Source organism: Pectinophora gossypiella, chromosome 11 (assembly GCF_024362695.1).
Source record: "Pectinophora gossypiella chromosome 11, ilPecGoss1.1, whole genome shotgun sequence".
Classification (NCBI taxonomy): domain Eukaryota; kingdom Metazoa; phylum Arthropoda; class Insecta; order Lepidoptera; family Gelechiidae; genus Pectinophora; species Pectinophora gossypiella.
The window spans coordinates 9,959,659-9,975,698 of record NC_065414.1 but is presented as its reverse complement, the minus strand read 5'-3'; the positions used below and the strand labels follow the sequence as shown (position 1 = coordinate 9,975,698).

The following is a 16,040-nucleotide window of genomic DNA, read 5'->3' as shown; positions in this document are numbered from 1 at the left end:
CACTCACTGAATTTATGGTGATGAACATCTAGGGCCCTTCTTGCAGCCACTTTTCCTCGACTATAAAGGTTGTGAGAAGCTGCAGTAGTTTTAGGCGGATGAGATGTCGGACAAAAAATATATTTATGTAAAAAATTATGATTCAAAGTGTCACGTAACTAATGAATAAAGATATTTTTGAGTTTGAGTTTGAATGTCAAGATAAGTAATATAGAATTACAATACCTATTAATTTACCATCTCTACGAAACATGTTATCCTCTTGCGGCCCAGATTTCCACATACATAAGTTAACCATTGGGGTTTGGAGTTTAAAAGGACTTTGGGCCTTAAATACTTCATGGCTATGGAAAAGAAGTGACGCAACGGACTTCTCGACAACACGGTTTTGTTTCTTTACAATTGAACTTTTCCGTTTAGTGTTTGATAACGTAATTTTTCGCGTCTTAGCGTCGGTCGATGACGGACTTACTGGTGTGTGGGTCATTATTGAGCCATCATAAGCCTCTGACATGACTAAGCTACAATCGCCACAGGCGCAAACTAAAATTCATTACGAAAAGACTAGTTTCTTTTCATCACTACAGAATGAAATATAATTATAATTTATGCGATGAAAAATGTTTCGCTTCATTAACGGAATAGATATTATTTCTTTCATCACCCCCTTAGCATTATGCCGTTTATCACAGGGTCCGCTTTCCTAACCGGAAGATTTGACAGATCCGGTTTTTTACAGAAGCGTTTGCCTGTCGGGCCTTCCAACCCGCGAAGCGAAAACCAGCCCAATACAGGATAGGTCACATAACTCCGAAAATGTATACTAATGGAATAATAATGTAGTAAAATAAAATGATTTTATTTTTATTACGTAAGTATAGTTGCCGAATGCGTAGATTGACTATATTTCACTTCACATGTTAATAAAGTTATATTTCAATTAAATTACCAAAGCTTGACTAAGACATATGTACAATATATTACTTGGTAGCTCAGAAAATAAATAACAATATCAAGAACTAAGTACAAGTGCCATTTATCGTACTGTGACTGCGAGACGGATAAAAAATATAAAACCTTTTACAAATGGTCCCTATAGAGAGCGAGGAAAATGTACCGATAAAAGTACTCTGTAATACTCTTATTGTAAAACTATTGCCATTTATATAATAGGTATACTAGGAACAGAAAATGTACGTTTGGAGTAAAAGAACTTAACGATCAAATAGGCAAAGCATTTCAAAGTATCGAATAAAATTGATTAGGTACATAAAAGAATAATGTTATATTTTCAGCCAAGGTATTCTGCGAACGCCTTTTTGTCAGCAGATAGTATAATAGGTGGGGGCTATATTAATTGATATTACTTATTTGTTTGTTCACAATAGGACGGACGACAGAATGACAAAACATGGTAAAAGAAAATAGACAGGTTGAACAAGTTTTTCGCTAGAACCATCTACAGGTAATAAATAGTAAGTAAATATAATATATAACCATAAACAGCCTATTTATGTACAATCAAAGAGAAAAACTGCAGCCACTGAGCCCAGCGAATTATTTGTAAACATTGGCGAAATTTTGATCCGTTAGCTGTCATAATTATAAAATTTGTTTTTGCAGGTGTTTAAGGTCGACAGAAACGATATGTAACCAGGAGGTCTTAAGTGCAACCAGTTAATTATTACTTTGCAAAAAACTGATTGTATTGATAGATACGTCTCACGGCTGGGCACAGCCCTCCCACCTCCTTTATCAACTGGAGGAGGTATGGAAGTATGAAATATAGTTAGAAGTATCTTAATTACCCAACTTCAGAGACACCAAAATGAGGATTATTTTATACTATACAGTTGTGTTTAATGGCTACGTTATCTATCTATAGCATTTACATTATGAGTTAAGCCTATTGATAAACGTTAATCATGGTGGCATTATGGGGAAAAGCGAAACTGATAGTGTTATGTATGTCTTCTACACAGGACAGAACTTGTAAAATATAATGAAATAAGGTCGTGATTTTAAATATGATCATTCATATTTATATTCATATACGTAAAAGGCAGGGTAGATAGGAGAGTAAGTTAAGGATCGGAGAGAGATCTCTCAGGACAGCGAGAAGTGAAAGCACTGAAGGGAGACTGGTGTATAAGTACGTAACCTGTTGTGAATTGTATCGAGTCATGTCGATTGTACCTACAGCGATCAGTAATAAACCAGTTCCTACTGTGAATAGACGTTTTACTTGCTCTAAACATATCAGTGGCCGACGAGGTAAATTCTACCCACTTCGAGGAAGATGAGTGCCTTATTTGGGAATCTTGGAGTTTTTGACCATAATACCCAAGATTGGGAAATATTTCACGGTCGCATGCAACAATTCTTAATATTGAATGCGGCTAATATTAAGGAGGAGAGCAAGAGTGCCTTGTTGTTGACACACTTGGGGGATGATACCTATCGCCTAGCGCGTAATTTAGTACATCCGCAGGCACTGGAAAAGGCAAGTTACACGGAGCTGGTTACTGCTCTAAACGGTCATTTCAAGGCAAAAAGAAGTACGTTCGCCGATAGGGCGAAGTTTTATGGGGCCAGAAGATCGCCGGGGGAAAGCGTAGAAGAATGGTCAGCGCGGTTACGAGGACTAGCCATTCATTGCGATTTCAGCAGTGCGCTAGAGATGTTGCTAAAAGACAAGTTCGTGCTGGGCATGAACCCGGGACCCGAACGGGACCGGCTGTTTGAGCAAGACGCGACTACGCTCTCATTCGCGAAGGCCGTGGAGGTGGCGCAGCAGGCGGCGTGTGCGCGGCACGCCCGCGAGCAGTTACAGGTGAAGCCCGAGCCTGTGTTCCGAGTGACAACACGACCCGCGACAGGCGGCGCGCCGGCACAGGCGTCACGACACCATGATACCGCGTTACGTTGTGGAGTATGTGGAATGAAAAATCATGCTTCCGATAAGTGTAAATATAAAAACTACCGTTGCCGTATATGTGGTGTAAAGGGCCATTTATCTAAAGTTTGTAAAAATAAAAATTCGATTCGCGTTAACAACATTGATGTGACCGCTGATTCGCCGATGTCACCACAGTCGTCGCCAGTGGAAGAAGCCGAACCGCACGACTGCGTCGAGTGCCAAATGTTTAACTTAAGGTCGGTAAATCAATCCCCTATTATAGTTCCGATTACTGTTAAAAACATAGATCTTAAGATGGAATTAGATTCGGGGTCAAGTGCTACTGTCATTTCTGATAAGTTATATAATATGTATTTTGTTAAGGAACGATTGCAAATGAGCGATTTAAAGATGTGTATGTATACGGGTCATAAAATTATGCCGTTAGGATATTTTGAAGCAAACGTCACCTATTCAGGGTTTACAAAAACATTAAAAATATATGTTATTAAAAATGGTGGGCCGCCGTTGCTGGGGCGTGATTTTATGACCAAGTTCCAAATACAATTTTCTATTACAAATAACAATTACGTTAGCTCGGAGGTTCACATGAGAGAAGTGCAACAATTACAGGACGAATATTCGGAACTATTTATGGATGAGTTAGGTTGTTTTAATAAGTTTAAAGTTGAATTACATTTGAAGGAAGAAGCAACACCAAAATTTTTTAAGCCGAGAACTGTCCCATTTGCTTTGAAGAAACAAGTAGAAGGGGAGATTGACCGATTAGTGGGTTTAGGAATATTGCAACCGGTTAGTTATTCAAAGGAGGAGCTCGGTGGCGCAGCGGTAAACGCGCTCGGTCTGCGATTGTTGAAGTTAAGCAACTTTCGCAAAGGCCGGTCATAGGATGGGTGACCACAAAAAAAAGTTTTCATCTCGAGCTCCTCCGTGCTTCGGAAGGCACGTTAAGCCGTTGGTCCCGGCTGCGTTAGCAGTCGTTAATAACCATCAATCCGCACTGGGCCCGCGTGATGGTTTAAGGCCCGATCTCCCTATCCATCCATAGGGAAGGCCCGTGCCCCAGCAGTGGGGACGTTAATGGGCTGATGATGAGTTATTCAAAGTATGCGACGCCTATTGTTCCTGTTATGAAGGAAAATGGAAAAATACGTATTGCGGGCGATTACTCAATTACGCTAAATAAAGATCTTAAAATAGATAAATATCCACTTCCGCGCATCGAAGAGGTTTTTGCCAAAATCGGAGGGGGTGAACGTTATACAAAACTAGATCTCAGTAATGCATATAATCAGTTCCAGTTATCCGAATCATCACAGGAGTTAACCACAATTAGCACTAGCAAAGGGTTATTCAAATATACTCGGCTAGTGTATGGCCTCGCAAACGCACCTGCAATATTCCAACGTTCAATGGAAACATTATTAATGGGGATCGAAGGAGTCAGCTGTTGGCTCGATGACGTATGCGTAACCGGTCCTAATAAACAAACTCATTTGGCGCGGCTGCGTGAAGTGTTATGTAGATTACGAGATGCGGGACTGAGACTCCAACGGCAAAAATGCGTTTTCTTCCAACCTTCCGTAACGTATTTAGGTTACGTGATTGACAGGTTTGGTTTAAAAACATGCTCGAGTAAAATTGATGCTATAGTAAAAGCTCCGTGTCCTAGTAATGTATTAGAATTAAAAAGATTTCTTGGAGTAATAAATTACTACAGGAATTTCGTACCTAATGCATCTTCAATTTTACATCCCCTGCATGAACTATTAAAAGCGCGTGTACAGTGGCAATGGGGCGAAAGACAACAGAGTGCGTTTGATCGTATTAAAAGCGAATTGTCATCAGAGCGAGTGTTGAGTCATTTCGATCCGACCGCTCAGCTGATACTGTCAGTGGATACACCCAGTAATATTCAAGAGACTGATGTGTGGGAGGAGGCGGTGGATGTTGTCGGGGACGAAGTGCAGGCTGAGGCGGAGAGCACGCCTATGGCTCTCCAAACTGAGCCAACGGAGGCCGTCGGCGATCAGGTTGTTGAAACGCCACCGGCACCTGTTCACCGCCATCTAAGACCTCGTAATAAGGAATTGGATTTTAAAGAGTTTTTCTAACTTATATTGTTTTTTCTATTTTAGGCTTGAAAATTAAAAGGGGAGGATTGGTGTATAAGTACGTAACCTGTTGTGAATTGTATCGAGTCATGTCGATTGTACCTACAGCGATCAGTAATAAACCAGTTCCTACTGTGAATAGACGTTTTACTTGCTCTAAACATATCAGAGACCTTTGCCCAACAGTGGGACAATCCAAACTAGTAAAAAAGGTACACTTACTCTTTCCATTTCCACGAAGTCCAGGTCCAACTTGGTGCCTTCAGCACCACCCATCTTTTCTGTGACATACTGAAACAAAGAAAACAGTATATTAGAGCTTTCATTGGTGTGAACCGAGTAAATTGTCCCCAAAATCATAGAAACAAGTTATGAAAGTTTGAATAACTATGGAATATTTTATGTTTGAGAGTCACCGTCGCTTAAGATATCATATAGAGGTATACACTAAAAATAAAATCCTAAAAACGTAACTCGAGAAAATAAATTACAAATATACTTTACTTTTTCTTTGGGACACACACAGATAATGTAGAATTATTTATGAGTGGTAATATTAGTTATAAAAAACGATTTTTCCTCTCTTCTGTATGCCCAATAGATCTCTATTATTACTTTTACTATACGCCAATAAGGGCTATCAAGGATTTTTAATATGTTTTAGAAAGAAAAGAGAATTGAAATTGTATGTTCATTTTCATATGTAATGAAAACTTTAGTTAAGCGCTGGAACATTGCCAAATTGCATAACACAGTTTTCCTTTACGATATAAAATCAATATATAGATAGGCAAATATAAAACATATCCCTTGCAACAATGCAGAATCACGTTACAGGAATATGGATTCATATTTCACAAATACGTAAATATTGGACAATACTATCTGTAAATCCCTGCCTGTACAAACCGGGGCTTTGTTACAAACAAAATTCTATGCGATGCATTTGAGTGCTTCCACAAAGGATGAGCCATCGGAACAATGCGTGGGTCGAGGCGTGCCCTTGACCGAATTCTGGACTCGGTACAGCAGGTATTGAAAATTTTACAAAGCGGCGATTTACGATGATTGTAGTATCGGGCTTTATTGAACTCTGTGATTTAAAATTAAAATGAAAAAATAGAGCTCATTTTTTCTAAATTACACATACAGCCTATATACGATTTTTGCTGGGCGCAGGCCTCCCCTCAATTAACCGGAGGGGATATGGAGTGTACTCCACGCTGCTCCACTGCTTAGAGGTATTTTTACGGCTAAAAGTCGGAATCAACGGTTTAACGTGCCCTCCGAAGCACGAAATCAGGTGATTCAAGCCTGCAATGTCCTTACCAAACAAAGACCAGTCTTACAAAGTGATTTTGACAATGTCCCCACTGGGAACCGAACCCGGACCTCCAAATCGTGAGCCCGACGCTTAGAGCACGGAGTCGGTGGAGGCGTTTCTAGGTTAGATAAACAAAAATATTTAAACATAGCTCTTTCATTCCGTGTTTGATGTAACTTGATGTAGGTAATACTAGCTCGGCTGCGATACGAATTAGTGCAGCGGGGAGTGTCCGATCTATACGCGATTAGGTAGTATTATTCTTTATTCTATACTATAGAGATTCATAACTCTCAAATTTGGCGCCTAGGATAAGAGTCGAGTTTCCGCTGATTGTTCTACAACCGCCTCATTCAAGGAAACATTATTTATTACGCAGGTAACGCTGTGATTAATAAAGTTTAATTTAATGAACATGTAATTTAATGGAGGCTCTGTTACGATACCGAATACAGAGAAGTCGGCATTATTAATCTTCACCCGACAAAGAGGCATATACAACCCCATTCACGTCGCATGAGAATTTTACTACTGTATTTTACGTGTTGCTCACGTCGCTGTTTTGACTCATGGTTGCCTAAATTCCGTCTCCTAATATGACTTAAAGTCCGACCTAATGATCTTTTGAATTCTGTACTCTATTGTTTAACTATTGTATCTGGAAATCTACGCCTTGCGAGGTTAAAGAAAGTATTTTTTTAATCACTACAGATTTGAATTTGTGAACCTTTTCCAACAGATTGGGTATCCACAACAAAAGAATAAAAAACCTGCGGACCGGACTTGCAGTTACATATTAAAGGTCATGAAATAAGTATAGTAAAAATTAAGAAATTTGGTATAAGATAAATACCGCTTTAGAAGATTATTAAACTCTAAATAGGCCAACCAACAGATTTTTACATAAAATAACATAAACAGCCTATAGAGGCTGTTATATAGGCTGCGCTATATAGGCTGTGTATATAGGCTGTGGACGTATATACGTCCCACTGCTGGGCACAGGCCTCCCCTCAATCAACCGAGGAGGTTTGGAGCATTCTCAACCACGTTGCTCCACTGCGGGTATGTGATGTCTTACGGCTAATAGCAGTAGGGTCATGACAGGGCATGACAACCACGCTGCGCGCTTATACGAATTGATGCACGAAGTTAGTATTGCTTATATATCTGGCTATTTACTAGATATTGCTCAATCTCCAAAAGCACATCAAAGATTTCCTTTGACTCTGATCTTGGATCCATCAACTATGGAAGTCGATTCCGATATTTCGGTTCACAGTGGTTAGCATTTTTGGACTCACTACTATTCCATAATAACATAATAAACAACAAGAACAAAACATAAGTTTCCATCGTGTGGGTTGTGAGCTGGATTACCAATTCGTATCAGGCGCCGACTTTACCCCCTCCGGGTCTTACTTTAGTCTAAATGGCTATATAGTAACCCTAACACCAGGTTTGATGAGGTTGGTAATCCACCTCACAACCCAACACGATAGAAGAAGAAGCTGCTAAAGAGTAAGGAGGAGAGTGCGAGCACTGTGTCTTGCTCGCAGTTATGCGTTATGAAGCCCACGAGAATGAGATTTTTGTACGGAGTGCCCGGGGAGTGGCACCGTTAACCCCTTCATAACAACACCATATTAAAGCCTCGTCTCTATTAGAGGACATTTTTTTATCGAGGGACATGTGATGAGCGACGACATCGCATCGGGCGATATCATATACGACATCGCTAGACTTCGCCAGACAATTAGTTACTTCTGTATATGGTTAACTCACGAGATAAGGTGGCGTGCGAAGTGGGGCGATATCGCCCGATGTCTCTAGGAAAACTGTCGCTCGATAAAATGACTTCTAGCATCGACAAGACTAATTATATTTACAACTAGAATAGTAATCATGAAAGTTGAAAGAGGGATTCATCGTTCATCGTCATCTTAGGACTTATATCAACAGTGGCTGCAAGTTGTCTTCTAATCGCTTTTGGCCTCACCCACTCGATTAGGGGAATACTCACACCCGTAAGAGTATGATAAACACACGCTTATGAACTCATAACCACGACAAGCATAGCTGCACATACTAAAGCTCTCCAAATCCCGAAACAAGGATAATCTTGGAAATTCTATATACAATCAACAGATCTCTTTTGAACAATCGTAACAAGTCCTATTATACAAGTTTCAATTTGATAACCGAAATCGAATAAGTTACAAGTTACCCTAATCGAGGGAGTTAAGTAAATAAGGTTGAGGAATTTCTAATAAGACCCTCAAGGCCTCATAGGTGACCTTGGAAAGGTCTCGAGTGGTTTATCTCGCGCTCACAAAAAGGGTGGTATTTGGAAATGGAGCGATTTAAATCATTTTTTTACTGCCGAGCTTTAGATAAGCATTAAAGGGGGTTTTACGATGTGGTTCTGTGTAAGCGACGATGTAGCTTAGGGATTGCCATTGTAAAACATAAAGCAGTGGATTGTTAGGAAAATTAATTCGAAACGTAATTGATGGTAAGTATTTAAATAGGTAGGTATAATGAAATCCGATGCCAAAATCGTATTTGATTTGGGAACGATATTAAAATATATGGAACGGGTATTTCTCTTCCGTAATAAATTCTTTAATTATAATTGAAGAGGGAAGCTCTTTCGATGCGGTGTTCCCCATATTTCTTTTCTAGTGCCATCTTGACTTTTTTATACGACTGGTTTTCCTTCGTTTATTACATATTCCTCTAGATGTCACGTATTATATTGGGGGATGTCGTAAAGGCATATTTTTTTTTATATCGAGAGATATAATTTAGGTTACACATCGCTACGATTGAAATACTATAAAGTTGTTTAAAAATAGTAAAACTAAACATTTTTTTAAATATTTCCATGATCTTGCCTACCGGATAGATTCGTTGCAGTTTGCCGAAAATCAGTGTGACAATGGCCCCGATTCCTGCAGACACCGCCTAATTTTATTTATATCCGTCGAAAAGGAAAGGGACGGATGATTCACAGCTCTTAATTTTAGGAAGAATGAGTGAATGAATGAATAACCCGGGCGAATCAAAAGGTACGTCGCTGGTATGCAATCCGTTTGACGTGTTGTCTACTTAACTGTGTCGGGTTATTGACGGATGTAAAATTTTTAGACGGTTGGTTTAGATTTGTGGTTAAAATTGACATGTGTTCCATAAATTTTATGCTTGTCGATTACCCGTCCCTTTTCTTTTCGGCGGATAAGAAAATGACAGATATAACTTAAAATAAAATTAGATGGTATTTACAGGAATTAGCACCAATATAGGCTAAACAATGTCTATAGGTTAATAAATAAACAACACGAAATACATATATTTATACCATATTTTAAATGACACCACAGTGGAAACTGCAATAAAAACATCCGTACGTATTGGTATTTCGGCCTAACAAAAAAATCGTGCATCATTTTTATTTGGAAATGCGCCCCCAATCCCAAAGAGGGGGTGAAATTTTATAATAAGACTTTTCGTAGTTTTCAAGGTAGGAAGCTAAAAATTGGTACATTGGGAAAGGGGAAGGGGTTACCCCGAATTAAACGCGAGCGAAGCTGTGGGCAAAAGCTAGTTTGATATAATTTCGCGTAAAAAACAAAAGGGTCGCGGAGAGCAAAATGAGCAAAGCGCCTTCATAACTCGTCGTAGCAAAAACTCAAGGGGTAATTTGAGGTTTCATCCAAGGATTACTTGGCAGGCGACTCCACTTGTGCTGTACCCGGGTGAAACACTCTTGGTACTGAGTAATATAAAACTGTGACGGAAAAATATGAACAAGTAAGTATTTTCGGGAATACGCGGTCAATTTCTGTAGTATTCTAATTTGTCATAATATTTTCGATTGTTACCTAACAATTTGCAGAAGAAAAATGGAAAATTTAATAGAAATACATGTTTGCAGAGACATACGTACATAAACAAACTCACGCCTATTTCCCACCGGGGTAAGCAGATACGAAAATAAGAAAAGAGAAGAAAATAATCCAAAAAAAGGAATAAAGGATAGAAAAACTAAAAAAGAAGAAGAGAAAAGTTTGCAGATTGAATCAAGAATTCCTAAAATCCATAGAGTAGTTATTTCAAATACATTTTCTGACAAAATGTGAAGTAAATAAAAATATTTATGTAGCTACAAAGTCGTGTTTATTTAATTATTTATGAAACATTGTTATATTTTCCAACACATTATTTTAGACTTAAAACAAACACCCAACATCCCTTTAAAATAAAATAACATCCATTTTTATATTAAATTTCCGTAACAAAGTACAACATTAGAATATAAAGTGGTTTCGTTTTCAAAAACATTATTAATGTTAATTTTTATCAGAAAACTTATCACGCTAATCTTAATATATTATTGTTTGGATAACCTAGGTCGGTTATCCAAACAATAATATACAGAATGGTTTTAGTATTTAGTAACGGGTTTTGGGTGGTATTATAATAATATTTTAATAAGATTAGCGTGATAATTTCAGTAATATAATGAAATTAACATTATTATGGATGCTATGCTATTATTTATAAACTTGGCCTGCAGCTTCGATCAAAATGTATTCTCACAACAATGTCTTCGCAAAACTGCACGAGTGGTTTAGTAAATTAATTGCTGTAAAGGCTAAGACAAAGATCTTAGAAAATCTTTTCTCTATGAGACTCCGTTCAGATTACGAAAGCTGACCTCAAGATAAAAAGCCACTGACGCACCGATAAAACAGTGTAGAAAGAGTACCTTCAAAATGCATTTCGAACAAGGTGAAACCTCGCTCTGCGTCCTGCAAGTAAGCCAGGGACGAAGTTCCCGAAGGTCGTTGAAACGGGGACATTTCTCTACTACCTCTACAGTCATGAACAATATAATGTACCCACTTTAGGACTCTGTCGCACTAACATAATTTGACATTTAGTGAGACTTACAGTTCAATTGGTCAAAAAAGTTAATGTGACATGGTACCAAAGTGTATACATATTAATGCTCGTGACCGTACATAGATCTTTAAGTGTATTCCGGTGTCCCAATTTTCAGTAGCTCTAAGAAACTACTTATTATATCCCTTTAGACACGAATGTACATCGCTTAGAGCAAAAGAGACGACAGATATGTCACTTTCGCACTAACGATGAACAGCTTAGTACAAAAGAGACGTGAGATATGTCACTCTAATCATACTACGTTAAAGGGGTATAACGTACGTCACCGTCATTATCATTAAACCATTTTCCGCTAAAAACACCTACGGGTACCTTTGTATCCGGACTTGAAACAATAATTAACTACTCGTGCGACTCAACTAGGAACCTTGAAACGGCCTCCGTGGTCCAGTGGTCGAGCGTTGGGCTCACGATCCGGAGGTCCCGGGTTCGACTCCCGGCGGGGACATATCACAAAAATCACTTTGTGATCCCTAGTTTGGTTAGGACATTACAGGCTGATCACCTGATTGTCCAAAAAGTAAGATGATTCGTGCTTCGGAAGGCACGTTAAGCCGTTGGTCCCGGTTACTACTTACTGATGTAAGCCATGTCAGGGGTCTTTGGCGGCTCAATAGTAACCCTGACACCAGGGTTGATGAGGTTGGTAATTCACCTTACAACCCACACGATAGAAGAATACTAGGAACCTTGCTTGTATGCAACCACCTTGATACGAGGTGTCTCATAAATTCGCACGGGTAATGTCCATTGACAAGTATTGTGTTCTGGAGAGGTAGGCAAAGATAGCGAGGTGTGTATATACACCCACACCTCGCTATCTGTGTTTAAGTCTCATGTAATAGAGGGCGAGCCTATTACTTCTTAGAAACCAATATCAATTATCTATTATCCAAATATGAATTCAAATTCACAAAGTCCAATTCAGTGGTTTAGAGCCTGAACCGGTTCCGGCTCCGGAATCCAAAGGCGTGAGGCTGTTTGTTTATTGTAAGTATTGTGTTTTGACACGATTTGAGAGTTCTGCCTCATTAATAAGCCTTTACGGAAAGCGCGCGCAATTACGAAGCGAAATCATTAACATCATATCGCTGCTCAGTATTATTGTTGTGTAGAGCAGTAAGGGACTTAAAACAAATTATGGAGCATTACATATCAGACTGGCACTACAGAGATTGTATATAAGAGAGAAGTTTAAATCAGGGACGATGTCAACATTGAAGGTCGCAACAATTAGGGCACGCAATTCTACTATATTTAAACCACATAGACCTCGTATAATCTTCAGGACCCCGATACCGACCCACCGGCGTGGTCGACGATTTCCCTCAATCAGCGCTTATCGCCATCGACCCACTAGGTTCGATTAATTCTTTCAAACATTTTTCCTCTCAGACGACGCCCCGAGCCGAGGTTCGCGCCCAACTGGGCACCCTCAGGCCTGTTGTCTTAAATTTTTGTACCAGGTGAGAGCCTTCAGCGCTCCCCATTTGTCCGGCCAAGTAGTTAATGCCATCTGCGGCAAATTCACAATAAGACACGTCAAAAAAAAAACAAGACATCGTATAACAAATAGACAACCAATCTCTGTAAAAAGTGTCCGCGGAGCATCTTGTCACAAGCGGCGGCGTGTAACGCTACTGTACAACCGATATTGCGCTTTATTTGAACAGCCATAACATCTTAATGAAAAGGGAACGAACTTATACTATCTACATAACTAAATCTATAGTCCATTTGTTTATAGGATGTCAGTGATAAACCCAGCTCAAAATCCAAAATCTGTATTGTACCATAATTATGTGTTGGCTGCAAAACAACTTGAATTATTTCAGGCCTTCACGCTAATAAATACGAACTATAAAAACCGTGATTTGGTCCTGCAAGTCAGGGGCAAGTTGTGAAGGCCGCAATAATTGGGGCACGTCACAATATAGGGCGGTGTGGGTCACGGCCGCCCCTGTGCCCCTCGGGACGGGGGGACAACGGGTGCAACGAGTACGCGTCCCTGCTTCATTGCCGTTTTATACACGCGTATTCACGGTTATTGCAATTACGTTTGGTTGTTGAGCGTTGATATTATTGAGTGTTTGAGTTTGAATGTTTTGTGCGTTGACCTACTACGAGTAGAACATGAACGCCCAAAAATTGGAACGAGTAGTACTCGTAGATTAATGGTTCTCAGTTTGAGAGTTAGACGTCTGTCGATTTGAAGTACTTTTTAACCTACATTTTTAAGTAATTCTGTAGTAGAATAGACCTGAGTGTTTCGTTGTTTATTCTGTATTTTTTGTGTATATTAGCTAAGTGCACCTAGTATTAAAACAGTATTAAAAGAGAACTTTATTTCAACTGCAATGCGACACTGCAGACGTAAATTAAACTGTTAGATAAAATACTCACAAGTCCACAACATAAAATCAATTTAATGTTTACTTTGTTTTACGAGTGAACTGCGCGTTATTAAATAGGCTAGCAAACCAAACTCTGCGAACCGTTATTTACGAGACAAGTTCGAGAAAAAAACCGAAGGATAGTCGTCCAAACAAACGATCAGCGATAAGCACTCGCCTCCCGTCACGAGGCGAAAGAATTTATCTACAAAGATAAGGCTTGCACAGGCATCTTAGAGGATCTTGGAAAAAACACACAATTAAAATTTGAAAACCTTACTATTACGGTTCAGGAATGTATTACATTATGGAGGCTATAGATTTAGTTATGTAGATAGTATAAGTTCATTCCCTCTTATGCTTTGGAAGTACGTTCTCTGATTTTTTCTAATATCCTATAATAACGATACGCAGACATGTAAATCAAAATCGTAACATTCATGAACATCAATCTTACAAGCAGACTAAGGCAGCAGATTGTACTTCCTATTTACAAAATTGTATTACTCAACACTCAAACTCACCTCATAACTAAATAACTTGATAGAATAGAATGGCCCACGCGGCCTTTACCCTTATCACATCGCGACGACGTTACCTTGCGTCAATCAAGGTTCTCTAAGAAACACTTAACAATAAAGAATGACTGAAAATATAACAAACAAAGTTATACGACGCTTCGCATGTAAGATATGCACGCAAACTATGCATATTGTGCAAACTACGCACGTTACGCACACAAGCTACGCGCGTTAGAGCCTTTTCTGACACGTATACCAAACAGCACGCAGCAGCAAGGTGCTGTACCTATGCACCTTGGTATGTACCTTGTCGGTACGTTCGATATACGCGGTAAGTACCGAAACTTTCCCGAACGCATGTATTCTAATAAGCGCTTTCTATATCTTCGGTGTACCGCATCCAGTTTTTTCTTATATTTTATTTTGTTCAGTGAGATTTAAATGCTAGAATATACCGATAGGTGTACGGGACTAATTATTTATCTCTCGTAACTTTGTAATTCCTAAGTGGTGAATGTATAGCGGAATCCTTTAGCCTGGATGTGGATAATCCTATTTCCTTTACAGAATCAGACATTTACTAATGGTACAATCAGACGACACATGTGAGCCTTGACTTTTTATAAGACGTGTATTTCAGCGGAATAAAAGAAAACGTGTATAAAAGCTTTAAATCTTATCAGAGATCTTTTTGGGTCTTCTTTGTCTCGTGACTTATTGTGCGATCCGTAATATCGAAATTAAACCGCAAAAAAAATCTATACGGCGAAAGCTAACGCCGTAAAAAATATAACGAGCGTAACCGCGGCTTGCCGTTAACGAGTTACACCAGGGCGTGAGTGAAATAAATGTTTTATAAATTTTTGTGTTCTTTGTTTGTGTGCAAAGGACTCCTGCAAATTGAGTCTGGATTTAGTATATTATTCACAAAGAGGCAAGCGCAAGTGCGAAAAGCAATAGGGATGTGCCATTACTGGACCATCAATCACCGAACTGCGCCGAGAAACGACCAGATGACGAGCAACATGTTCCAGAAATAGATTAAGAATGTTATCAGTAACCCCGCCCTCAAATCAGGTCAAGACAAGCAAAGCAATTAATCATCCTAAGGATTCCGAAGCTTCTGCGAATCACGCCCAAATACTTATAATGAAATCAAAATTGAGATGTTTACAAAGGAGATACTAAACAACTGACGGGTTAATAACTCTGAATCTATTTGAGCTGTGAACAAATTTCGTCTACATTTTGTTCACGTAACGGAAATAGAGCCTTACTGAGAGGAAACAAAGTCTGCAAAACGGCTTAAACGGGTATGGCCAGTGAACACGATGCTGCTTGCTGAATACAATATCATCAACGCGAATTTAACGGCTCTAACGAACTGCGAACTGTCCATTTTGTTAATTGGAAACATTTTATGTAGACGCGACAGAATCTCGATAATAAATTGAGATGCGAAGTCGTTTCCCAGCAAATTCCAATCGATCCTCCCGACATCGATACCTCTCGAAAACAAAACGCCGTCTTCACAAGGACACTCGACATGGAAATTCATAAACGTCTCGACGTTTTCCTTTATTAAGAATGATACAATGAGTAATATTTTTAGTCATTTCGAGAAATGTATTACACATTTCCGTTTGTTGACGTATTTAGTACAAATCAGTACATTAAAGTTGTATTTACGTAGCTGGCATTCAAGTTTCAAATTTAAGAAATATCTTGGTTATAAATAACTCTGGGAAAGAAAACCGACAAATTCAACAATGACACTCGAAAGTAATTCGGTAACTT

General features: G+C 39.1%; 2 protein-coding genes across 8 annotated transcripts in view; one reads left to right on the top strand and one right to left on the bottom strand.

The window, feature by feature from the left end:
- LOC126370563 (endophilin-A) overlaps window positions 1-16,040 on the bottom strand; it is an 83,209-nt gene that overhangs the window by 15,291 nt on the left and 51,878 nt on the right. For all 7 annotated transcript variants that reach the window (XM_050015483.1, XM_050015481.1, XM_050015485.1 and 4 more), the window contains exon 3: window positions 5,257-5,325. In XM_050015483.1, coding sequence (XP_049871440.1) covers window positions 5,257-5,325 — 69 coding nt within the window. The remainder of the gene's footprint in view (window positions 1-5,256; window positions 5,326-16,040) is intronic.
- Window positions 2,168-5,168, top strand: LOC126370605 (uncharacterized). Its single transcript, XM_050015566.1, has 2 exons — window positions 2,168-3,156; window positions 5,059-5,168. Exons 1-2 carry the CDS (start codon window positions 2,300-2,302, stop codon window positions 5,069-5,071), a joined length of 870 nt encoding a protein of 289 aa, XP_049871523.1. The 5' UTR covers window positions 2,168-2,299; the 3' UTR covers window positions 5,072-5,168.

Bases quoted from the DNA above. Each gene is read 5' to 3' on its own strand.
- LOC126370605 (XM_050015566.1), top strand. From the start codon at position 2,300: ATGAGTGCCTTATTTGGGAATCTTGGAGTTTTTGACCATAATACCCAA.